We start from the raw sequence: 27,189 nt of genomic DNA, 5'->3' as shown, positions 1-27,189 counted from the left end.
GAAAATTGTAATGAGCATCAAGGATTAAAGGCCAAGGTATTCCATGTGCATCATGGCACAAAGGAAAGTTATTTCTGTAACACTAATTTCACTGCAGGAACACCCCAGAACAGAAAAGCACTTAACATGTAAAATGAGAAAGGCACCCAGGCATACACAGATATTAGTTTATTGGGGGCAGTTAGGTGGAGCAGTGAAGAGAGCACCAGCCCTGGAGTCAGGAGAACCTGAGTTCAAATCCGACCTCAGACACATAACATTCATTAGCTGTGTGACTCTTGGCAAGTCACTTAACCCCAATCGCCTCACCAAAAAAAACAAAACAAAAATAAAAACAAAAAAAAACCCAACAAACAAAACAAACCAACCAGATATTAGCTTATGTAATGGAAAACAGAGACTGTCACCCCTAAAAAAAAACATTTTTTTAAAGAAAACTTTATTTTTAAAGGAGATAAAATATCAGTTTCAACCCTTGCTCCTGGGTGTTACATTAGTAGCAATAACAAATTTTAATTGGTATAAAATAGTTTGAAAATAGTTATTCAATTCTAACATTCACCTATGTAAATGAAACATCGTTTTTAATAGGGTCAAATTCTGAAACACAATTTTTACTGTCCACAAAGGCCTGTAAAATGATATTTTAAAAAACTGTAAGAGAAAGTTACAAAAGTTACTACTCTTATAGGCACCTATAGGAAAGTTTATATTTATATATACATATGCATATATATTTTACATATTTTTATATGTTTAAAACTCTGCATTAAGAAACAATGCCATGCTACATATCAGAACTAACTGCTGCATAATATCTTTTTTGATAAACAGGTTGGAAAATCAAAATACATACTGTACCAGAGATATTCCTCACTTAAAAGAGTGAGCAAGTTAAGAAATTATGCACAAAAAAAAAAAAATTGAGTAGAAATACTGATACTGTGATGACAAAGGGATGAATGAATTTTTCCAGTTCGTATAAAATTCACTCTATCATCTTCCCTTCCTTCCTCTTCTTTTCTGTTTTGGCACACTAAAGTCAAATTCCTACCCTTGTCCTGATTTGTGTGAGATGAATATTTCTTTAGACTAAATATTGGGAAATATTTTGAAAAATACATTCTCTAATCTGGCCAGCACGGAAGACACAGGATAAGTTTCACGCAAATAGGTCCTCAAACATACGCTGTCCCATTGCAATATAGACATCTTTCTCTTCTGGAGTCATTTGGGCCACTAACTCAGGTCGCTGGCTCACTTCGCTGTAAGAGAATGAATGTCCAGCTACCATGACAACCGGATCATCTGCCACCTCCTCAAACTCCTCTTCTTCGTCATCGTCCTCTTGGTACATTGAGACAGCTGCCGATGGACGGGGTGGAGAGTCTTCATCTGATTCACTTGTCTCACTCTCTGAGTCACTGCCATTTGCCGTGGTGATAGGAGCAGCTGCCCCAACCGAGCCAACTGCTGCTGAAGGCGTCTTCTTCTCGTGGATGAGGAGGGCCCGCATGACCTCCTCATTATCGTCCAAGGCCATCCTGCCTTCTTCCCGATCCTGAAAAGCATCTATGTCTAATCCACCTTGAAAAGAAAATACAACAAATAAGGACCTTCAGAAGTCCCTGGAACGCCCACTGCCTGTGGGATGAATCTACAACTTGTAAACTGCCTTCCAAGAGGAGACAACAGGTCTTCTATAAATGGAGAGGAGGCTCCACATTGGTCTGGGACTAAGCAATGACTGTCAGCAAAGCAACCAGAGCTTTCCCTACATCAGAAGGTGCTTCCAAATGCTATAGCATCATGAGCATAGCTTTCCTCACCATTCTATCACTTTGTGAATTTTCCTGTGCAAGTATTTTGCTTCTTTAACAACAAAAATTTTTCTTACAATTAAGTGAAGTATGAGTAGAAAGATACTTGAATTATACTTTTGATATTGCTAATAAATATCTAATTACTTAATGAGAAAGCTTGTACCAAGGCAGCTCATAAATGGCTGTCTAGGTGAAAATTTGAAATGTATATCAATAGGACTTGATTTACCTTTCATAGCCTTAAAAATAGGTCACTCTTCTAACACCACTAGTGCCTAGTGACTCACGTGTAATGACTTTCCTTTCAAAATGTGGTCATTACTCAGATGTGCCAGTTTTAAACACTCCCCTGCAGGGCCAGCTGTACATATTGCTAGAAATAGGCATCCATCTCTACAATATGATTTTAGGGGTGCTATAAAGCACTACAGGGCACAGCTCTCATCTGCCTGGCACAAAGTTTTCTTCTTTGGATTGGCCAACAGAAACAGGCCCATGTAAAAAACACTCAATATTCAGGAGGGCCTTGGATAAAGGGCTACCATCTCTCATGATTACATCAGCACAGATTAATTTATCAGATTATCTAATCACCCAGATATTTTGGAAAGCAGTCTGAATAATGCTAGATTGTGGGGATCCCCCAAAAGGAGTGTGGAACAGCAGACTTCACCTATGTAAAATTTGGCCCTGTTCACCAGACTCCTTAATATTAAGGCTGACATGATCATTAGGAATGACAGTTAGCTGGAGTGAAGTGGAATTGTGGTTATCAAAGGAACCTTTTTTCTTACTGAAATGAGAACATTGTGGAAAGTCATACTGTGGAAAACCATTACTTGCTGCCCAGGCACACCCCCTCTGCCCTTGTCAATACTATAAAGGAAGAATAGATGAAAAGGGTCAGAAAAATGGAAGAGGGAGGTGATATTTAGTTGCTTATAAGATTTTCATTAAACAAAAAAACAAAAACAAAACAAAACAAAAAAAAAAACCAAGTGGTATATAGTAACAGTGGTGATTCAGCCCACGAATCAAGTGAAGCGCTGCCAGAAGTACAGAAACATCTAGTCCCAACACTGCTTTTCTGGGACACCTTACAAACATGTGTTAGCCTCATTCCCATACTAATGGGCACATCAACCCCCCAAACCTAAAGAGCAATAGTAACTTTGGATTCAGCTACATAAAGGGCATATGCTATTGGAGTTCTCAAGGTCTTGAACAGCTCACAGTATGGTAAGAATAGTCAACAATAATGGTTAGCATTTATTTAGCACTTTATGGTTTGCAAAGCTCTTTAATGTTATCTCATTGGAAACTCACCACAACACTGAGGTAGAATCTATTATCCCCTTTTACAGGGGAGGAAATTGAGGCTGAAAGAGGTTAAGGGATTGGCCCACAGTCACGCAGCGAGGCAAAAATTGAACTCAGGACTTTCTAAGTCAAATTCCAGAACTCTCTCCACTATGCTATCTAGCTGCCACTAAGCACATAACCCGTCTAGAAATTACTATGTGAAATTCCCAAAAGAAGGAAGCAGCTATGATCCATCACTGGCCTCCATTCCCATGATATCTCTTTTTAACTGGGTTTTGTACTGTCCTACACATATAATACAGATCACGAGGCACCTGGTGGTGCAGCAGATGCAGGGCTGGATGTGAAGACACAAAGACCTGAATTCAAATCCAACCTCAAATGCAGAGCTGTGTGACCCTAGGCAAGTCACTTAACTTCGGTCTGCTTCAGTCTCTTCATCTACAAAAGGGAGATGACAACAGCACCTACCTCCTGGGGTGGTTGTGAGGATCAAATAAGATAACATAAGTAAAGTACTTTGCAAACTTTAAAGCACTCTTTTGTTATGAAAATAAATTAAGTGACTCCAGAAGAAGTAAACGGGTGATAAATAACTTCAGCCGACTCAGGACAAGGAAAAAAATGTTTCCAGTACTAAGTGGTACCCACAACAAAAAGAAAAAAAATCTCAAATCAAACTCAGGGCTGTAGGATCTCCTCCCTAAAACTGGAAACAATGCTTTAAAAAGAGACGTAAATAACCCTACTTGCTATTTTACCAGCTTGCTTCTCAGGAGTACTATAAATTTTCTGAAATGTGCCTTGTTCTCTTGTTACATTTCTAACTTCCTGTTACGAAGAGGGTTGATTTGAAAAGTTTACAGCAAGAGACAGCAATGATGAGGCCATACAAGCATACTGGCAGAACATCGTCTGCTGCACCTAAGACAGAGCCATATTTTAGCCTCTTACCTTCCTTCATCTCTTCCGAGTCATAGGCTCCCTGTACTGTGCTCTCTCTCAACCAGATAGGTCTCTCTTTGGTGGGTTTCCCTTCAGCAGCTGCCCGATGAAGATCATCTTGGTCCTCCATGCTGATGACAACATTCTGAGTGTACAAGTCCTCATAGGATGGACCCTTGGTAGTCCAAGCTTCCCGGTGATGTCCACCTGCAAGGCCAGCAGCTCCAGCAGCAGCAGCAGCACGTTCCTTGCTATGCAAAACCAAAGAGGAAAAAAAAGTTCAAAATAAAAAACAAAATTCACTGCATAAACATTGACAGGCAGGCCGATGAGGGACAGGAATGAGAGTGCTAGGTATCTATTGGAAGGTTAGAGGTCAGCAACTAGAGCACTGTTATGCCAATCTGAGGTTGAAGAGAACCCTGAAATGCCCTTCTACTGGATCATGCTTGTAAAGGTCAGTCAGGGTTCAGAGGCTCTATTCAGAGTTAGTCTTTACTGGATTTTGGGGGGTAGATACACCCCACTGATTTTCCATTGCTTTGAGCACCCAGAAAGACAATTTTTAGAAGTCCAGTGAATCCTGTCCCTAAGATTTACAACACTAATGCACCTCACCCAAAAAAAAAGTGGCTGAAGAGAGAAACACAGTTTTAATTCAGTGTCTTGTTGATGGCCAACAGAGGCATGAAAGCTGACCAGAATGCCTCATGAGCTACTGTGACTGTCCAAAGAGATTCTAACTACATGTCCTGGTCCATTACCTTGGAGTTATTGTTCACTCTTCCCCCTCTCATACCCCATATCCAATCAGTTGCCAAGTCCTAATGTCTGTAACTCTGCAATATCTCTCTAATGTGAGCCCTCCTATCTATTTCCCACCTCTACCATACTAACTCAGGACCTCATTTTTTCTTGCTTAGACTATTGGAATAGCTTAAATGGTCTTTATGCCTCCAATCTATCTATACCCTGTTTAATCCATTCTCCGGATTGCTGTATAAGTAATACTGCTAGTCCAGTGCCAGGAGCATATCATCCCTCTCTCTTTAAAAACTTACAATGAGTTTCCAATGCCTCAGAAGTAAAATCTCTTGATCCTAGCACTGAAAGTCTTCCACAAGCTAGCTCCAACCTACCTACCTGGTTTCATCTCATACTGGTACCCTCCCAAGCTATTTTTAAATGAAATGTTATTTTATCTTTACAATGTTGTTGCTGTATAAATTTCTCCAATGTATTTTACATTCAAATTAAAGAGGATTAATTTCTACTGTCCAGTCTTCATTCTGCTCTCCTCTCCATACCCTTCCTTACTCAGTCTGCCATGTGACAGTAGGCCCTCCTCTTCTCCATCTCTAACACCCTCCTCTTCTTTGAGGCCAAACTGAGATGGTACTTCTTCCATGAAGTGCTCCTTAACACACATCCCCAAGACCCTATAAACAGAGTCTTTCCTCAAACTCTTGGAGCACTTTGCCTGGACCTCACTTTTGCATTTGTCTCACTTTCTCATGTACCGATTATCTGTATGCTTGTTTTTCCCTTTATTTGTTTAGGCTCTCTGAGCACCTACTCCAGCAGTCCCTTGAAGCAGCAGGCACTCAATGAATGCTTATAGAACCAAATGTTGCTAAGGTAAAGAGCAGCAACTGATTAAATAGACAACCAAGGAATTTGGAAGGACAGACTAAAGGTGAGGGAGGTCTTCCAGTATGGGTGACCTTCTTGGTGTGATTTATTATGAGACATCACTTGTAAATCACTCTGTAACCCTTAAAGCACCAGACATAGAGACACATATATTATCATCCTTGAATTTTGCATATATGTGAGAAGAGAGGGGTTCAGTAGCTGATGTCTTTGTTATGCTGAAATTAGATTAATCACTAACCTTTGTCCTATCTCTCTTTTTCTCAACTAAAGTCCTTGAAAAAAAAAAAACAAGTCTACACTTGGTGCCTTCACTTTTTTCTCTTTTAAATCCTCTGCAATCTGGCTTCCTATATCATTATTCAACAGAAACTGCCAAACCAATGGCCTTGTCTCAGTTCTTGGCCTTCTTAACCTCCCGGCAGCATGAGACTGCTCTTCCCCCACCCCATACCTAGTCCTGAGGACGCTCTTCTCTGGGTTCTCCTCGTACTTGTCTGACTGCTCCTTCTATCACACCCAGAACTGTGAGTGCCCCTGAACAGCTCGACCCTATAAAGATGATGCCTAGAGCTAAATTTCTAAGATTGCAGTCAGACATCCACAATCACTTGGTGGATATTTCAGATTGGATGTCCCAAACACATCTCTAACTCACCATGTCCAAAACATAACTCATTACCTTCTCCCTCCCGCCCAATACCAACCTCTCTACCTAACTTCCCTATTACTGTTGCGGGTAATGCCATCCTTTCAGTCACCCAGGTTTACATCCTTAGTGTCTTCCTCAACTCTTTACTCTTCCCCTCTATGTCCAATCCATTGCCAAATCTTGTCATTTATGCCTTGACAATATTTCTCCTATATGTTCTCTTTTCTCCACCCACAAAGCCATCACCCCAACTCAGGCCTTCATCAGCTCTTTCCTACACTGTTGTAAGAGCACGCTAATTGGGCTCCCTGCCTCAGTCTCTTCTTTGCCAGTCCATCTAACTACCTTTAGGACTAAATGTAAAGTCCTCTGACATTTGAAGCTTTTTATAACCTGGCCTCTCCTATCTTCTTATGTATTATTTCTCTCCACATACCGGACAGTCTAGTCACACTGGCTAACTTGTTATTCTTCACACAAAGCTTTGTCTGCTGCCTTTGTTCCCTTACCCTCCTTGTCTCCCACACCCGGAATGTTCTTTTTCTTTACCTCCGACTCAGAATCCCCGACTTCTTTCAAGACTCAGCCTAAACGCCACCACCTTCCTCAGGGGGCTTCCCCTGCCAGCTGCTAGAGTTGCCTCCTCTAGGGCTGCCTTTCATCTGTCTATGTTATCTCTACCGTTAGAATGCAAGCTTCTCCAGGGTCTGAAGTGTTCTTGAGCATATTGGAAGGCAGTAGGGAAGAAACCAGTTAGGAAGAGGTTGAAAGTTAGAGGAACGGACAGAATGACTGAGGGGGGAACCTGTTGGAAGAGATGGGATCGTTGGCATATGGAGAGAGACTGACCTTGACAAGAAGAGCCATCTCATTATTTGAGGCTGGGGAAAAGGAGAGATTGGGCAATAAGGTAAAGAAGAGTAGAGAATAGGGAACTCATGGCAAACTTCAATCTTCTCAATAAATAAAGAGGTGCAGTCTTCAGGTAAAAGAGCAGAAGAAATAGTGTGGGAAGAAAAGAAGAGAAGTTTTGGAATAGCTTCTGTGGAGAGACAGGGCATAGACTGGGCAGGAATAAAAAGATCCCCTTGCTGTAGTGAAGACCTAGCTGAAAGTGGCTAACAAATTTATAATTACCCTGCCAGTATGGCTGTGTGACCTCCTCCAAAATTATTCAATAGCACATAGGTAGAAGCAAAGGCAATAGATGGTAGGAATAATCCAAGTTTGGGATTTGGTGAGGAATAAGTGGTCAGTAGACAAAGAGGGGAAAGGTTTAAGAGTAGAAGACAGTGTAGAGGGAACTGGTTAACTACAGGGCCAAGACTGAGAAGGGAAGAAAGTTAAGACAGAGAACGGGTAATGAAAGGGTGGAGGAATTAGAATCTGTGATGAAGATGATGGCTTTACTACTAGTCCCTCCACTCTGTCCTTTGTAATTCCAATCTGTAAGGAATAAATTTTTTTCCCTTCTTCCTACCTCCTCCCTCACCTTCTCCCCCCATATCCTGGCTCATTTCAATAAAGGGTCCCTCGCCCTTCTGGAATTAAATTGATATTACTTCTTTTGAAGCTTTCTTCTATGGAAATTGTTTATTCCGACTCTTCATGATCCACAGGGCCAGGAAGAGGGATCAGTAGGCAAACTCCTAACTCCCCCGCTGTAGTTCCTAGACCACCATTCTGACAATATAGGTTAACAACCTCTCCTCCTCTGAAGTTTACTACACATGATTACAATGTACTCTTCCCATAGAAATCGCTTGGCTTCCCTGATGATGCTCAGCACCTGGATCCCAGCCCACCACATCATGATCATTCTCCACAGCTATCATCCACAACGATTCTTGTTCTTCAGACTCCCCAACTGTAATGCCCTTCATTCTTTTCTAGAATTCACCCACCCACAAGCATGGCCACAACTTGAACTTTGTCATCAGGGGGATTAGTAGTGCCTCCAAGGAAAGGAATTCTGCTCTATGACCATGACCTCCTATACCACTTCTAACTCCGAAAAAGCCTGTTTTTTTAATATAATGTCAACAAAGAAGACCAATAATGTCAAATGCCACAGAGAGGTTGGAGGATGAAAGCTGAGGAAAGACCCTTGAATTTGGTGATTAGGAGACCACGGGTGATCTGGTTCCATACCATCTTCTTAGTCTCCAAATCAGACGAGCTATCTGCTGGGCCCTCCTACTCATCCTTAACTCTATGGTCACTGATTATCTAATTCTTTGTCTCTACTTCTCCTACTGGGCTTCAGATGATTTTGCCTACTTTGAGAATATCACAGAGCCACAAGATTATAGTACATTTCTTTTTGTGGTGAACTTAGGAAAATTAGCACCTGGAGATTCTGTCAGACATGTAATCAAAGCTACAACTCTCTGAGGTAGAGAAATCAGTTAGCAATACACAGCTAACCCCTAATGGACAGTCTCTTAGAAGTGCAGAAGTCCAAACACCGAAGACAAACTCAACATGAAAGTACCTTCGGTAAAGGCATAAAGTCGTCATAACCCACCTTTGTTTTAGGGCTGGGATTTCCGTGGGTTCTGGCTCAAGGATTTCATATGCCAAGTTAACATCCTCAGTCTCTCGTAGCAGGGCATAAATGGGCTCGATCTGTTCGTTAAACCGTGCCACAACTGTTCGAGCATCTTTCTTGGGCATTGCTGACTCATCCTCCTCTACTTCTGCTTCACAAAAGGTACAACGGAAAATTCCTACACGGACAACAAAAGCTTGTGATTAGTGAAACAGGGATACCCAATCAGTCTCTATGTGTTGACATTTTCCAAAAAAAGCAAGTATTTGGGTTCATTTAAAACTCAAAACCAAATTCCACCCCCAGTTCTCCTTCCTTCTCGGACATTCATTCCATAGGTAGTATTTAACCACACAAAGAAACATCAGTTATGCTACTGGACACAGGGCTCACTAGAATGGGGAAAATACTTTCTAGGATGCTACTAGACTTTTACTTCTCAAGTCCTTTCCACTTAGGTTGGCTATATTTTAATATAGGTGTTAACACAAGGTTCTTGACAAGTTAACTTCCTTAGTATTAACCATGTGCAGAGTACTGTGCTAGGGAGGTTCTGAATGAGATACAGAGATAAATCAGACTAAGGCTGTGTCCTCTTGGAACTTCCAAATGAATAGGGTAGATACCACACATGTGGGGAACCAGAAATCAAAACAAATCAGAACATGGTAATTGTTTTTAAAGAAGTACTCTGCTGGCTCACAGTATAGGATCAAAGCTAAGCACACAACAGTTTCCATATACTCTCAGGAAGTCTGAAACCAATATACTTCATTGTTACGCCTTTCTGCCTATTGCAATATTTTACTGAAATCTACCCCATGTCTTAGAGACTACCTTATTCCAAAAAATTCTTCAAACCTAATTCTCTAACCCTAATTAAAAAATAATTTTACACACACACACACACACACCCCTCAATTTATGTGGTTTAATAAGCAGTCAATGCTACATCACTCTGCTCACTTTAACAATAAGGAAGTTCCAATGAATTAATTCAATAAAATTTTATCTAAATGTGTCAAACATCTGGCTCTTTCAAAGGAACACCACCACCACCACCACCACCACACATTTATATTGTTTGCTGAGGAAACCAGAAGGTCTTAAGCTACCACAGTTTGAGAGTACTTGGAGGCTGGTGGTGACCACATGTGAAACAAGTAGTAAAAAAATCGTTAACCCAGCCTCACTGGGGATCACTGCCTGAATGCCTCAGATATGGTGCTTAGTCACTGTCCTGGGTTTAGGTCCTGAAGCAGGCTGTATTTAAATGAGTAAAAGGAGAGTTGTAGTACAATGAAGGGAGGGCTAAGACTGGGAATCAAATGACTGAAATCCAGATTTAAGTCTGAGCTCTAACCGTAAATTTTGTGTGAGTAGGGGCAACTCACTTCAAATCTCTGCCCCTCAGTTTTTTTATCCATAAAATGTGGGGACTGGATTAGATCTTGGTCTCTCCCAGCTCAACAATTCTATTCACTATAAACTACACAAGCTACTTTGGGGAGCCAGTACTTTAAATGACAAGAGAATGGAATAAATTAGCTCTATAATGTATACCTTTCCCTTTTAACAAAATAAAAACCCCCATTTACATGCAGGTTGGAGAGATCTGCATTAGAAGTTGTCAAGTTTTACTCCAAGTTTTTCAGTGAAATCTATTTGAACCTTGCTACTGACATGAATAAGTGAAAAGAACTAAGACAACAGACCCTAGAAGACATACTCTACTACATATAAAATGATAAATATCAATTTGAGGGGCTTTTTATAGCAAAAAATGGATAAAATATTCTCCATAATTTGAGGAAAACATTAAGACCATTATAAAACCCATCTCAAACAACATTTATTCACATGTAGTCTCCCTCTTCCCTCCCTTACACACAATCTGTCATAAAATCCTGTTATCTGTAGCCATTTTCCACTACTACAGCCATCACTTGTCCTGCCCCACATTATTATCTGTTGCCTAATTCCGGCCTGGCTCCAGCCTCTTCCCCCTCCCATCCATTCTACACGCAGTCATAAGATTAATTCTCCGAAAGTATTGCTTTCAACTATTAGTCCTCTACTCAAGAGCCCACTTGGTAGTTTGTAAACAAATAAGATTAAGCTGAAATCCAAACTCTTTACCCTAGCATTCAAGGATCTCTATAATATGGTCCACTCTACCTAGCTAAAAATTACTGGCTGTAATTGCCAAAGACTCATTCTCTCCATTCAGGATGGTTGCCTCATTGCCTCTTGCTCATTACCACCTCCCAGTCTTTGTTTATATTGTTTCCCCTCCAGAAATTACTCCCTGCCTTTTCTCTTCCTATTCAAATCCATCCTTTTAAGGCCCACTTCAAAAACAAGCTCCCGAATAAACACCTTCAATAATCTGACTTTCTTTATCATTCTGAATCTTTATCATCTGCATGATACATTTGCACATCACAATATTCAACTGAGTAGCATATGATGCTGTGGAATAAGAATTTGAGAGAGCCAAGTTCTAATTTGGTTCTGCGACCCTGAACATATCATGGAATTCCCCTGAACTTTATTTCCTCATTTGTAAAATGAAGATATTATCATTTTATCTTGATTGCTTCAAAAGGCAAAATATTTACATGTATATCTACTTACTGACCAAAATAGCCTCTTTTCTAAATTTATAAATAAATGATTTTGGGGGGGAAGAGGGTGGTATTAAGTATTCTTCCCTCCCATCTCTTCCTCCACTGGAAAATGGAAAACAAAACACCTTTACAACAAATTAAGTATATATTCCCATGTTGTCCATGTCCAAAAATGCATTTCATTCTGCAAATCATTCCATCACCTCTCTATCAGGAAGTAGGCAGCATTTATCACTGGTCTTCTCAATACTGACTAATTCTGCTTTGTCTGCAGTTTTCTTAGGCTTTTCAGAATTTGTTTTTTTATAATGCTGATGGCATCTATAGCATGCTAGGCTATAGATAAAGCTGGACCTAGGGTCAGGAAGATCTGAATTAAAATCTGGCCTCAGACACTTAACTAGCTATGTAACTCTGGGCAAGTCACAACCTCAGTCTGTCTCAGTTTCCTCAACTGTAAGATGGGGCTAACATTAGCAATCCAGGTTGTTGTGAGGCTAAATGAGGTACTGTAAATTACTCTGCAAATCTTAAAGCACTATATGAATACTATTACTATTCTTATTATTCAATAAATTGTTCTCTTGGTTCTTCTCACTTTACTCTGCCACAATTCAACCAAGTCTTCTATATTCATGTTTTTATGAAACTATTTTTCATCATTTCCTGTAATACAAAAAATATTTCTAAACATATATAGAACCTTTTTTCTTTTCCTTTCATCTCTTTGGGGGTGTAGTTCTAATAATGGTAGTGTTGGATCAAAGGGTATAGGTACTTTTGGGATATAGTTTCCAATCACTCTCCAGAATGGCCATACCAATTCACAGCGAACCACTGATATACAGTATCAATGTAACTATATTCTGGCAACCTCCCCAACATTTGTCATTTTTCTTTTTTTGTCAACTATGTTGATCTGATGGGTCTGAGATGAAACTTATTCTTGGTTATAGGCCTATATATCTTTTTGGAACATATTCCATATTTTCTGCTCCCCTGGAGTGGGAACTACTAAATCTTCCGTTATCATGACTGTGGTTCATTGGCACTGGAACTCTTCTGATTAATTGTAGTATTTATTCCCTTTGACCTGGAATCTCTGTATTTTGGTAATTATGCTCCTGGAAATTTTAAGTTTGGTGTTTCCGCTAAGTTCCTTTTACTTTCACTTTGTCCTCTGGTTCTACATATATCTGGGCAGCTTTCTTTCATGATTTAGTGAAAAATAATACCAGGGCTCTTTTTTTTTTGTTATGGTCACAGTTAATAGGTAATCTAATAATTCTTAAATTACTCCTTGATTTGTTCTCCAAATCAGTTTTTTTATATGAGATATTTAATATTTTCTTCTGTTTTTTTCCCAATTGTTTGACTTTGTTTTAATATTTTATGTTGTCTCATTAAGTCATAAATTTCTGTTTGGTCCATTCTAATTTTCAGGGAGTCTGTTATTTGGGCATTGTTTTGTACCTTTTCTGCTAAGCTGATAATTCTCTTCCCAAGTTACTCCTCCACTGCTCTCATTCCCCCCCGCTCCCATTCTTTCCTCCAGGCCTCTCAATTTATTATAACATCACAATCACTCTTTTGGACAAGGTGTGTTTTCATTTGAGGCATTGCCTATAGGTGTTTTGGGGTTATTCCCTTCTGGGTTGGTATCCCGAGTATCCCTGACATCATAGTAACTCTTTTTGTTTGTTTCTTCATTCATCTTCCAGGATTGGAACTCTGTGTTAGAGCTAACTCTGTATGCTTCTGGAGGAACTGTAAGGGCCTTGTATGATCTTTTTCTGTTGCTGAGGGTAAGAGCAACAGTGCTATGGCCCTGTTCTGCTGGGGGACGTGGCAGAAGAAAGGGAGGGAAAGGATCCTGGTCCACTTCTATTCCACAGTTCCTGAACTTGTTACTTGTTTGTGGGTCAAATTTGTGCTCCTTTGCAGAAAAAATAACCCACTGAGGTCTCTCTTCCTGTTTGATCATTACTCAGTCTAGAACTGAGAGAGAGACAGACAGACAGACAGAAAGAGAGAGAGACAGAGACAGAGAGCACATCTGCCTTTTTGGGAGGAGGTGGGCCACTCCCCCATCCCTACCCCGACCCCCAACACTCAACAGGTCTCAACAGGATTTCTTCATCTTGCCTCTAGCGCAGAGGCCAACAAACTAGGCCCCATTGTCCAAATCCGATCCACTGCTTGTTTTTGTACAGCCTTTGAATGTATAAAAACAGTTGGTGGACTAGATTTGGCCCACAAGACAGTTTGCCAACACCTATGCTAGAGAATCACTAATTTCTCAAAACTTTTTGGTCTGATTACCCATTTGTGAAAATCCCAAGGAGCATGGGCATTTAGCAATTTCTTCAGCAAACGAACAGAGTAAATTAAAGGAAAAAAAAAACAGGCCTCTGATAGAAACTGTGCCAAAAACTACTCACTTCAAGCTTATCTGTGGAATTTATTCATCTATCTAAAATCCCCAATTAACAGAAATGACTATACGATTTTAAAGATGCTTTTTATCATTTATTCAATGGTTCTGCAATTTTCTTGTACAATGTTTTCTAATGAATTGTGAGCTCTTGGCAGTTTGGGTCACTACTCAACACACGGTAATTTGTCCAATCTTTTTTTTTATTTTATTTTATTTTAAAATCAGACTTTACCATTCCAGTTACCATTAGCTTTATTCTCTCTCTGGTGGTGGCCAAGTCTAGGGCCTACTTAATCAACTTAACCTACTAGTCTACTTAAGTCTAGACCAAAATTTTGGGAATGCTCTTAAGTGAAATTTAAGGGAATGCTCCTGGACCTAGCCTTGTTCTACCTCAGCCTCCTGTTTTCTGGTGCCCTTGAGAAACCCAGTCACCCAGGCAGGCCAGGTCTTTGGCCTATACTTGCTTAGGCCCAGATTCAGACCGAGTCCCAACTTTACCCAGAAGACTAGGTGCTATGGACCTACCATGGAAGGGTTAAAAGTAGTTGTCCAGTATGAATGAAAGATAAGAGTATGATGAAAATGGAAAAAAAAAATCTTTTCTATGTGATTAATCTTCCGACCCCTAATATTTAGAGATAGAATATAAATAAAATTCTCCACTAACATAGTAGTGTTCTCAGTTGGCATAGAATATATTTAGCAACTTTAGAAGGATGACTGAATTTCTATAGTATTCATCATAGGGGTGCATAACTACTAATTTATCTCTGATATTACTAGTCCAGGAGGAACTCAATATATTGATTTTCATTTATAATCAACACATTTAATGGATAATGAATTTTTATGCTTTAATACACAAGACAATTTTTTGGTCTCAGACCTCTTCCTTTCCCCAACCCTTACTCTAAACCCGAACTACTAAAATAATGACCTCATAATTACCAAATCCAGGACTTTTAGTAGTGATTCAATATTGACCATTCCATGGATTTGCATTTAAATCCTGAATCTCTACATCATTTACTGTTTCGTGTCTCAGTTTCTTCATCTATAAAATGGAGTGGTTGAATGAGCTTATAGCTAAAGATCTGTTCCAAAACTAAATCCCATGCTCTTCTTGAAACTGTCTTGAATTGTGACACTATACCATCCTTCTAACTTTGACCTTTGCTGTCCCTTATTTTTCTCTAAATGTGGGTCTAAATGAGCTTTAAGGTTCTCTGTTCATCTCTCCTTTTCAAAATCTTGCAGAATTCCAGAGACGTAAGAAGCTTCAACTAGTCACAACCTGATGGATACCTAAATCCTTTATTCAACATTCCCAAGTGGTAATTCATTAAAGATAACTCCAAGACTTGGTGAATGGGAGGATAGTGGTATCATCAAGAGAAGTAGGGAAGTCGATTAAATTTTAGGGAGGTTGGGAGGTAAGTTCAATTCTGAACACGTTTATAGTTTGAAGTTCTGATGGATCTATCTGATAGGCAATTGAAGAAAGAAATAGAGCTTAAGGAGAGATTAGGAAGGGCTGCAGTCATCTATACAGATGCAAATACTGAAGGAACAGAAAGGATAAGATTGCTAAGGAAGAGATTATATAGACAGAAAAGTGAGGACAATGCTTTGGGGGACAGAACCAGCAAAGAAGACTAAGCAGTTGTCATGCAGAACTAGGAAGAAGCAGTGATATGGAAACAGGGAAAAGAGATTATCCAAAAGGAATAGATCCTCAGAGTCAAATGCTGGGGAAAAAAAAAAAAAAAGACACAGAAAAGGCCATTGGATTTAGTAATTAGGAGGTCACCTGTAATCTTCAAGAGATCTGCTTAATTTTAACCCAATACACTGAAATATCCTATTTTTTAAAAATCTATGGCTATATATTCTGGAAGAAACAATTATGTACGTATACATCTACAAATAAGTCTAAAATTAAAATGTTACATATAGTGCAACAAAAAAAGGCCTTAGCACATGATTTTTTTTAAAAAAATCAATATTAAAAATGCAAAAGGCTTAAAACTGCACACTTAAGAGAACTATGACTTGAGTGTTAATGTTTTTTTCATATATCTGTGATCTCAATGATTTCAGTGTATCATAAAAACAAACAGGCTGTTGTTTATGTCACCCCTCATTTTTATTACATAACCAGCCTCCTTCCTTTTATAGTCATATATCTTTCTGATGATATTGTCCCATCTACAATATGTTTTGCAAACAACTTGTAGTTGGTATGATATGCTAGAGCCGATTAATCCATCCTTCGCCCTTTGGGGGACTTACAATTTTGATTCCTTAAGACATTTTTGGTTCCCCATGACTCACAGATACCTGAAGATTACTGATATGGGATGGATGTACTATCACTGATGGAGAAAAGTGTTTGTTATAAGAAAATCTGATTTTTTTTCCTTTTAAAAATGTTTGTGGTCTTCCTTACATTTCTTAGGTCTCATTCTTAAATGCTCTTGGGGTGAACTAACTAGCTGTGAAGGCCAATTAAGTTTTCTATAAACCTGATTTTCCTCTCAATACCTCTCAGTTTTATGAGGCAACACTGATTATAATCTTCCCCATTCCTCCACAAAAGTCCTATTCTAATGCCTCATCATGAAGTGGAGTTGACCCTGAGTTCTCAAACACTATACTACTGGAACACAAAGACAGGTTTAATCACACTGAAAAAGATTTCTAGGTCTGGCAACAGACCAAATCTACTTTCTGAAGATCAGTCTAGCTAAGTATAGAGAGGCTTATCATCAGGAGGCCAGACAACAACTTTGTCTATGGCAATCTCAGAGATAACCATAACAACAAAATAAAAATCATCCTCAGTTCCATATGGCTTCCTTTTCCTTCTCAGACCATAAGGAAAGAGTGGTGGCAACTATGGCTGAAGATAAGCACTGTGGTTGGTACTTTGTATGTAAATTCTTTGTTCACGATCAACAAAAAGACATAAATACTAGAGTAAATGAATCACATGAAAAGTTGGCTTCCTCACTCTAAGTAAAATCCACGACACAAGGCAGATACAGAGAAATCAAAGGATGGCTTTGTACATTCTCCTCAGAGATGCAAAGGAGTTAGGTTCATTTTTATCACATGTCGCACAGTAACAACAATCATTAAAGGTGCACCTAGTTATCTCGTGTTATAGTGCTTGTAATGAGCATAAGATAAATAAGATAATTGTGGCTTACAAGACGACATCTGCTGGAGAGGTCAAGGAGGTAATTCTATGAAAAACCTGATAAGACCCTCTAAATTAAATCAATATACACATCAATAATGGTGGCTCTGATGCAAAGGCGGACATTGGGAAGGATGAAAAAATATGTTGGAAGATATGGCTCAGGATTAAGAAATTAAAGAGCTGAAACTATGCTTTACATATACCTAGAAGCCTTATGATCCTGGCAAGTATACCATGAACTACTTCATGAAATGATACTTATATCATGACTACTTTCTTCAAGAACAGAGTTAGAAGTTGTCAGGTGTAATTAGCACTAAGTATCATTTCAAAAAGCAAATAACAATGCCTTAAACAAGAACTAACTAGTTACTGAAGTTAGAACCATTTCTGAATCATTTGTGAATAACTGTATATGCTTGACTTGTTAGAAGGGCAAAATCAACAAAAATTAGAATAAAAATAAAAAGATATGGTATACAATTAATAGACTGCAAATCTATTCTTAAATTTATATTTTGTAAAAAAAGTAAACTACAAGAGACTTCTAGCCAAGATAGCTCCTCAAACAGAGGATCATTCTGCTCATATGTGTGTGTGTGTATATGTATATATGTATATATATGTACTCCAGCAAAAGTTTGAAATTGGCACAAGACCAAAGAGGTATCAAGAAGTCCAATGAGAAACTACAAAAGTGATTTCTTCCACCCCAGAACCACACAGAAAGTGAGCTAGAAGCCCATAAACAGGAAAGAGGGATCCCAGTAAAGCCTATACCTCCTAGCCCACTAGTGTAACCAGAGGTGGGCCACAGAAAAGGCTGATGCCCAGGGTGGTAAGAAACCCCCACAGCAGGAAACTTAAAAGCTCAGGGGGAATGAAGACAGTAACTAATGCTGTGTGGCAGCACCCAGAATAGGAAAGCTCCAGAGCCCAGGGACTCTAAGGTCCCTGGCATTTAAGCTGAGATGCCATAAATGGCATTGAAGACTTGGTGATTTTAACCTCCAAGGAGGAACCCTGGAAGGTTCTGCAAAAGAAACTAGGTCCATGAGTGACCAACTACCCCAACCAAAAGCACAGTAGAGTTTGGAGCCTGACTCTAGCATCGAACCCCAATTCAGAGCTAAAACCAGAGAAGTAAACCAAAGACTAGTTATCAAAAATTACTGGGTATCTAGAGACTCTCAAAAGAAGGGAATAACTATAACAATTGCAAGCAGAGATTCAAATAAAAAAAAAAAGATACACGGAAAAGTTATGCAAGGAGGAAAAATATTAAAGTGATAAAAACCTACGCTACAAACTTCAAGATACATAGTGATCAAATTTAACAATTTCGATGACAATACAGTCTACAAGTAACAAAATGAAAGATCTTCAAATAGCACAAGATGCTTCTGTACCCATCAGAAATCACAGATGGGAATGGAATAATGTGTTCTGAAGAGCAAAGGAGCTTAAGGTACAACCCAAGGACATCCCCTGCAAATCTGAGCCTAATCATCAATGAAACAAGATGAACAGTCTATGAAAGAGAACTACGTGAAGTATTCCTAACCACACCCTCCAAAGATGTGAGCAGATAATGTGTGTGTGTGTGTGTGTGTGTTTGTGTACACATCCTCTATATATTCATTCCCACTGAGCATGCACTTAATAAACACTTGTCAAATTTGTTGATTTAACTACCTTTGGATGGAATATAAGTTCCTTGAGTGTAGGAATATTTTTGTCTTTGTATCACCAGGACTTAGCACACTGCCTGGCACATGATAGGTACTTAAGAAACACTTGTTGGGTGACTGATTGATCTGGGACTTGAACTAATATACCAGAAACTGATTATTTCTGGTGACCTTGGAAAGAATGAAAACTTCAAGAAAGAATCGTTGTTCAGTCATTTCAGTTGTGTCCAACTCTCTGTGATCCATTTGGGGTTTTCTTGGCAAAGATACTGGAGTGGTTTGCCATTTCCTTCTCCAGTTCATTTTATAGATGAGGAAACTGGGGCAAATAGGGTTAAATGACTTGCCTAGAATCACACAGCTAGTGTCTGAGTTGTATTTGAACTCAGGAAAATAAGTCTTTCTGACTGTCCCCAAGAAAGAATACTCATCACTTTTTTTTTTGCTTACCCACTCATCTCCGTGCTTCTCTATCCCCTCTCCCCCTCCAAAAAAAAAAAGCCTGAAAAGACACCATGCAATATTGGGAAGCACCCACCCAATCTCAATTTGCTAATCAATAAGGACTCTATCGAAAGCTCTCCTCACAATTCTAAGGACAATTACAGGGTTTTATAAACACATACGATGCTGCCACTATCCTGGTTCTCATCACTTCAAGCCCAGGCCATTTCAACTGCCTGCTGGTTGATCTCCCAACCTCAAGTCCTTTCCCTCTCCGGTACATCTTTCACTCAGCTGTCAAAGTGATCTCCCTTAATCTAAAGTCTGACTAATTCCACCCCCTGCCCTGCCCCTCCAATTCAATCAACTACAGTAACTTCCCATTGCCTTCAGGATTAAACAGAAATGCCTGTTTGGCTTTCAAAGCCCTTCAAACCTGAACCTTCCCACCTTTCCAGTCTTATGTCTTATATCCATCCATGTACCCACTGATCCACCTGCCATTTCTGGACTCTGGACATTTTCACTAGCTCTCCTCCATGCCTGGAACTCTCTCTGTCCTCATCTCTATTCCCTGGCTTACTCCCAGTCTCAGTTAAAGTCCCACTTTCTACCAAAAAGTGTTTCCTTGTCCTCAATCTTAGTGCCTTCCCTCTGAGATTACTTCTAATTTACCCTGTGTATGTGTTGTTTGTACAGAGTACTTTGAACGTTATCTCCCCAATCAGACTGTGAGCTATTTGAGAATAGGAACTTTTTTGCCTTTCTTCATATTTCTAGTGCTTATCAGTGTCTGACACATAGAAGGCATTTTAAATGCTTGCTGACTTGACATACATATCAATAATTAAAAGGCATTTAAATAAATGGCATTCTGATCCCAATGAAGAGGCAGTTCAGCTTTTAACAATGGCAGCTTTTAACAAGGGCAGAGTCTTCATATATAGAAATGTTTTTTTCTTTTCTTCCTTTGGACAAAATTATTCTAAATTTGGACTGAGAAATTAGGAATTGGTGAAAGAGGAGAGCACCTGTCTTTCTTTTCCTGTCCATTTACAAAGTGCTGCACAGTCACTTTCTCATGTAGACCTGGTTGAAAGTCTTATTAATTTTTAAAAACCAACAAAAATTCACATTTATGATAAAAAAAAAGTTAAATCATGTATCTTATTGAAAGAAAAAGAGCAAGGATATATTGTTTTATTTATGCTTCTACTACGTACAGAGATCACTGTACTAGATCCTGAGGTTTTTACAAAGTTTACAAAAGATACAGTGTCTAGTCTCATAGATTCAAATTTTGTCTAAAAGTTTAGATCCCCCAAATCCCTGACTTACCCATTAATGTGGGCACTGCTCACAACCAAATGATTTAATAATTATCTGCTTCAACTAATAACTGTTTTCAGGCATAGAAGCAAAATTCATCTGAAGGGGGAACCCTCCCACCAATGTTTTAAAATGATTTAATTTCTAAAACTGAAACCTACATCTCCATTCTTAAACACATAGTCATGTAATGTCAAACAAGGGAAAATGATTAAATAATTACTGATTAATAATGACTGAAATCACATCTGACTACAATTTAAATCAAATGCACCACAGTCTACAATTCTATTTCCTTTTATTTAGTCCTCTACAAACACTGATCAATATTCCCAATTACAATCCTTCTCGTGTTTGTATATGCACATACATACATATAGAACCGTGAGTATGTATGCATATATGAAGCTGAAGACAATAATTAATTCATCTCTTAGCCTTATTTGGTTTAAACAACTCCAACTCCCTTTATTCTTTATCCCAAAGACCCATTTTACATACTATCATTTTTACTGTCATTTTTATCTGTTTTTCCAGTTTGTACATTTTTAAAAGAGGGAGTGAGACTAAGGCTAGATGGAACTATATTAAAAGTAAAACAGTGTACAGACACATCACAATTTATGCAATAGTTGTTACACTAATCAAGTTTTATATGAATCAATTTTGAATGTATCACAGGAGTCCTAAAGGAAACAAATAATCCTGGTTACTTTATTTGTTTTAAATTCAGATTTTTGCACATCTTCACTGTGGAAAGAAATTCTCTCTTAAAGGTGTTTTTATATATTCTAGATCAGAAGCGGCATTTTCAGATCCTAAAAATTAAAACTTGTTCAATTTACCTTTATAAGGACCCAAGGAGAGGCAGCACAGTAAGTGGAGGGACGTGAGGGAAGCCTTGAAGCTAGAAAGACCTTGGTTAAAGTCCTGCCTCTGGCTTACTAGCTGGATGATAATGGTTAAACCACTGAATTTCTCAGACCATTTTCTAAGATTATAAGTTTCAAACAAGTGGAAGAAGTTTCTGAACTGGGAAAGCTCTATACTGAAGACAAAAAAAGGACCTAAGACAACAACCTGATAGAACATAGTAATGGCCTGTAGAAGTGTTGTATTAAATGACAACGTTCCTGAAATCCAAATGGTTTTAAGCACTTTTTTTAATCTTCTCAAGTTTCCCAACTCTTATGTCTTTTTAGCTAATTCTACTAGCTAACAGATACTTAGAAATTTATGAATAAGTAATATCTTTACCGAGAAAACAAGATCAAAAGCTTCATTTGCCATAATTGTAAGTAATATAAAAAGTATGAAGATGAAGCCATTCCTACTGAATTTTGGCATTCCCCCCATCTTCTATATGAAAAAAGAACCGTAACTCCCCAGTTATCTTAGGATAAAAAGAAAATATTTTACAATTTCATGGAGTACTTCCATTGCTTGTGATCAGGTGGCTAGCATGGAGCTCCCTTCTAGGAGTGATCTAGACCTAAGACATTTCTGTTGTCTCCTCTCCTCAAACACTGTTAAGCAAAGGCTTGTATCTAGAGGCTGTATCACAGTAGTGCCTCCTGACCCACCCCCCTTTAAATACCTGGACTTAAGAGATTTATTCAACCCTTAAAATAAGGCTTCAGTTGCCAGTGTTAGGGCAAGAGGGGGCACAGATCAACCCAGATAAACCCTATATCTGGATAGCTGGTGTCCCAGAAAAGAACTGAAGGCAGATGGATCCAGAAAAAGGAAGGCCCAGCTTCTGTAACTTTCAGCTGAACCATACCCTCTGGTTCTAAAAAGGCCAGACCAACAAGTGAGTGAAGAAATGAAGTTAAACTACACCAACACATACATAATTACACACTAACATTTATATTTTCAAGCACATGTACAAGAGGCTCAAACTGAGGTCTGGTAAGAGACAGCAATTTAAATGCATATGTATATATGTATCTGGTGGTGAAGAATGGGGTAAGGGCAGGAAGATAAAGAGAAGGGAAAGAAACATGGTTCTGGGTTCTAGAAAATGTGGCGTATTTTTTCTAAAAACAACATTATTTCCCATTGTAAAACATGAATACTTGCAAAAAAAAAACATTTATTTAACAGGTGTACTCTTACCTGTCCCGAGATCAAAGAGCTGATTGGCTTCCAAGTCTGTAAAAGTACTAAAGCAAATGGGACATTTGAAAGATGCCCGATTAGTGGAATCTCTTTCATCAGTTTCAATCCTCCTCCTCATGTGGTCTAGCTTATATTTCACCACATTAACTAAAAGACGATAATTTATAAAGTAGTAATTATGGCGAGTAGTCTTGCCATCTGCAGCAGTCTCTACTCTCATTCTGCATTTGATGAACTTGTCACCCTTCAAGTTGTTCAGAACTGATCGGAGTTGTTTCCTGTCAAACTTCAGCAGCTCCAACATGTCTTCCTCCTTCACACAGGGGTTTCGGATCAGGATGTCCAAGGCCAGAGCATGTTCGATGCCATAAAAGCCCCGTACCACATATTTAGCAAGTCTTTTCAAAGATGCTGGAACCTCTGTAAGGACGTCTGGGTCAGTCATTTTATGCAGAATACCAACACTTTTCATATATCCTGTATTAAGAAGAAAAAAATTAATCCAGGCATAAGGATAATTTAATTGATTTAATTTAGGAATAATCAATTGTTGATCTATTGGCATATAAAAGAAAGGAAGGTGGTAATTAAACATGTCCAAAGGCATAAAAAATCTTTTAGCCATCTCAAATTACACTACTCATAAATAGAATTTGTTAAAAGACCACCATTAAAATAATTGTGGCTCATGCATTAACATCTGCTACAAAGAACAAAATAGAGAAATCCCATAAAGGCCTTGAAGAAAGTCTCTAAATAAAATATATACTTCCATACTCAATATTAAACTAAGTATTACATTTTAAACCAGGTAATTTCAATGCAAATCTGGGAGTAGGAAAAGACAAGGACAAAGAAATGAGAGAGATCAAAAGTTTGAAATTATAAAGAGAGTAGAAAGGGGGTTTCATTCCCCTCCCTACCAAATGAAATTAAATACTTATTATAACATTTTGATAGAAAATTTTTTGTTATTAATATTGGGTTATTTCTGAATCTGCTGTCTAGAAGCATAATGAATACAGCACTGGACTTACAGTCTGAAAGACCTGAGTTCAAATCTCTTTTCAGACAATTTACTAGCTGTGTGACCCTGGGTAAATCACTTAATCTCCCGAAGCCTAAAGTTCCTAATCTGGAAGACAGGGATAACAATACCTACCTCAGGGTTGCTTGACGATCAAATAATATAATACATGTAAAGCATTTTGCAAACCTTAAAGCACTATATAGAATATAGCTATTACTGTTAATACATTCAGACTACTAACTTGTTAAAGCCTACAGATCAAAATCTATACCAAACTAGAATAAAAATAAGACTGTTCTATTAACACAACTACAACCTGACCTATTTAAAGAAACTATTGATAATCAAAAGTGAAAAATGGAATAAAGAAGAAACATCAACCCAGATTATCATCATTTTCTATGAAAGTCCAACTGATGTAAAGTATCACGAGGTAAACCAAATGCTGTGACTACTGAAACCAAAAGAACCTATTAACTTCACTAATCAAATATTTTATTTTCTTGCCAAGTGGAAAGAGATGCTAGCCAAGAGCAAAGTTATTTTAGAGTATCTTAGATGATGGACCAGGAAGAATAATACTGTCTTTTAAAAAGTGAGACACAGTATACAGAAATACAAGTTTATAGAAAGGTTGGTAAGAGACCCAAATAAGCAAAACTACTTAGAATATTTAAGGATGAAACTAGACTGAGGAAAAATGGAACACACACACTGAAAATTCTTATAACAAATGCTTTTCACCACAAATGGGAGTGGAGCCTGTATATTTGAACTCTTAACATCACAGTCTCTGAAGTGGTGCATGAAGAAATAGAAATGGCACTGAAGAAAACAGATGAGAAGAACAGCTAGTCTAGATCAAGGATACCCAAAGGAGTTTATGGCTGGAGGCAACACAATTTTGAGGTCACTGAGGAATAATAGACTCTTGAAGCATGGAAAAAGGGGGGAATACCAAAGACTCAGGAAAAAATATTTGGAACATATTATCTACAAAAGGCAACTGGGAAAATATCAACTGAGATCTACTTTTCCACATCTACAAAAATTTTGAGACCATAATCTACACGTGCAACAAGGAATAGTTTTTCTTTTTGTACAGCAAACAAATGATACCGTCTGCTTATAAAATTTGAATAAGTTTATGCTTTTAACATAATCAAAGCTAGTACTCATTCCAACATGCCAAACGAAGGTAAGTACCCATGAGCAAAATAGTAAAATAAAACAAGACAATATAAGATAACTAAGAGCTAAATTACAGGGCATAAACTATAAGTAGTTTGGGAGTTTATAGGAAAGGGGGCTCATTGCATCCTAGAACAAATCAAGGAAGGCATTATAGAAGAGCTACAACTTGAGCTAAGTCTTGAATGTTATTGGAGAATACACCTGAATAAGGATTAGAAAATCCACCCCCTAACTCTTCTCATGAAATCCTGAGGGAAGAAATACAAAGTCAATTCCTTTCTGGGAACTTGGCTCATTAGTGTGAGAGGAAGTCAAGGGGGATGGTGGAGGTAGACAGTTACGGTGTTATCTCAATTGCAACAGCACTTTCCAATACATTAACAAGCTAAGACTCCTCATTATCCTCTAAGCATACCATGCTTTTTCACCTTATTTACAGCTTTGGCTCGTAAGTTCTCTTCATCCAGAATGTCTATTCGCCTCTGTCTAAATCTAGGTCAATTTTTCAAGGCCCAGCTCAAGTGAAAGCCTCCCCTGTCCATTTTTCTCCCCTAGGAGACTAGTGGCAACACACACACATATGAGTAAAATAGATTTTCTTAAAAAGTCAATTGATTCTCAAGCATATTATTTTCATGTCAATGGATTATTAAAAGTTTACTTTATTTCCATTAGTCTCTGAGACAATCCAGGAGGAAATAATGGAGGACCTGAGTTCAAATCTGACTCAGACACTTACTAGCTATGTAACTATTGGCAAGTCACATAATCCTGACTGCCTTAAAAAAATTTTTTTAGATAAAAAAACTTTAATCTAAAATCTTTCTCATCTAAATTTGTCATCCTATGAAAATCCCTCTTTCTCACCAAGTATCTTCCTTTAAAGCAGTATTTTAATTATGCATTCAGAACCTAGCACTGTAGGCAGTAAGGCATGAACTAAACACTGGTGTTCACTTAGAACTTACTCATTCTATGCCATCAAGGGATCCTGGCCTCCTGGCTGTTCCTCCCATGGAGCAACTCCATCTCCCTATTTGCTGTGTTTTCACAGTGTGTCCCCTATCCTGGAACTCTTTGTCTCCTCACCTCCGACTCCTAGATTCCTTGGCTTCCTTCGGGTCTCAGCTCAGGTCCCTCATTCTGCAACAAAGAAGCCTCTCCAGGGTCTCCTTAATCTTGGTTCTTTCTCTGAGATCATTCTTAATTTATCCTAGCTATAATCTTGTTTGTACACAGCTGTTTGCACATTGCCCTCAGATAAATAGTGAGCTTCTTGAGGGCAGGGACCTCCTCTTACCTTTCTCTGTATTCCCGCTCAGGGCTTAACATAGTGCCTGGCACAAAACAGGTGTTTAATAAATAAAATATTGACCTGTTCCTTCTAATAATTTGTCAGTTTAAGGAGTATTTACTTATGAGGCTCCCACAATGTGCCAGGAACTGTGCTAAGCGCTAGGGATGCCAAGAAAGGCCAAAAAACAAAAGGCCACTCTTGAGATAAGTCTAATTTAACGCTTTGTGGAGTGGAAACCACTAAAACTTTACCTGGCCCAACTTTTTCGAACTATTGGGGACTAAACCAAGACCCCAGCCCCAGGTGGGCTTCTTTATCTTCCTCTCTTTCCACACATAATAGGGTCGCCTCCAGCAAGGCCTCGCGGCCCGGCCAGAAGTGGAAGCCCCCAGAGCTCAATGACTTCAATGAGACCCCCGGGCAAGGCACCCTTCTCCTCTGGGAGCCCCAGTTTCCTCACTTGTTAACTCAGGGAGCTGGGCCAACGCTTCGCATGGTGCCTGGCCCCTAGCAGGCCCCTGATACGTGCTCGTGGCCTCGCCGAGACGAGCTCCGAGGCTCCCCCCCGGCTCTTCCGGCTCGCTTGGGCCCTGAGGCCCCGGGGCACGCAGGTGAGCCCAAGCAGAGAATGGCGCCCGAGGGGGAACGAAGGGCCCAGGGAAGAAATCCGGTGGCAGGGAAAAGACCAAGACCTAAGAGGCACCACGGCGTGAGGGGAGGAAGGGAAAGCCTGGTGCCGCAGAGAAACCGGGGCTCGGGGAGCCCCACTCACCAGAGACAGGCGGCAGAAGCCGGGAGCCCCACGCTCAGCAGGCGAAGCAGGGGTCGTCCACAACAAAATACATCACCAGCGCGACG

The 27,189-nt window shown here is 39.1% G+C and overlaps 1 protein-coding gene across 1 annotated transcript; it reads right to left on the bottom strand.

Moving 5' to 3' along the window:
- Nucleotides 1-448: 448 nt before the first annotated feature.
- GTF2E1 (general transcription factor IIE subunit 1) lies at nt 449-27,189 on the bottom strand. The gene is made up of 5 exons (XM_027845213.1): nt 27,104-27,189; nt 22,808-23,287; nt 8,924-9,125; nt 4,101-4,342; nt 449-1,587 (listed from the first exon to the last, which is right to left on the bottom strand). The coding sequence occupies exons 2-5, from the start codon at nt 23,280-23,282 to the stop codon at nt 1,163-1,165; spliced, it is 1,344 nt and encodes a 447-aa protein (XP_027701014.1). The 5' UTR covers nt 23,283-23,287; nt 27,104-27,189; the 3' UTR covers nt 449-1,162.

This window comes from Vombatus ursinus, unplaced genomic scaffold (assembly GCF_900497805.2).
Source record: "Vombatus ursinus unplaced genomic scaffold, bare-nosed wombat genome assembly UNPS02014959.1, whole genome shotgun sequence".
Classification (NCBI taxonomy): domain Eukaryota; kingdom Metazoa; phylum Chordata; class Mammalia; order Diprotodontia; family Vombatidae; genus Vombatus; species Vombatus ursinus.
This window is presented reverse-complemented; position numbering and strand designations above follow the sequence as displayed.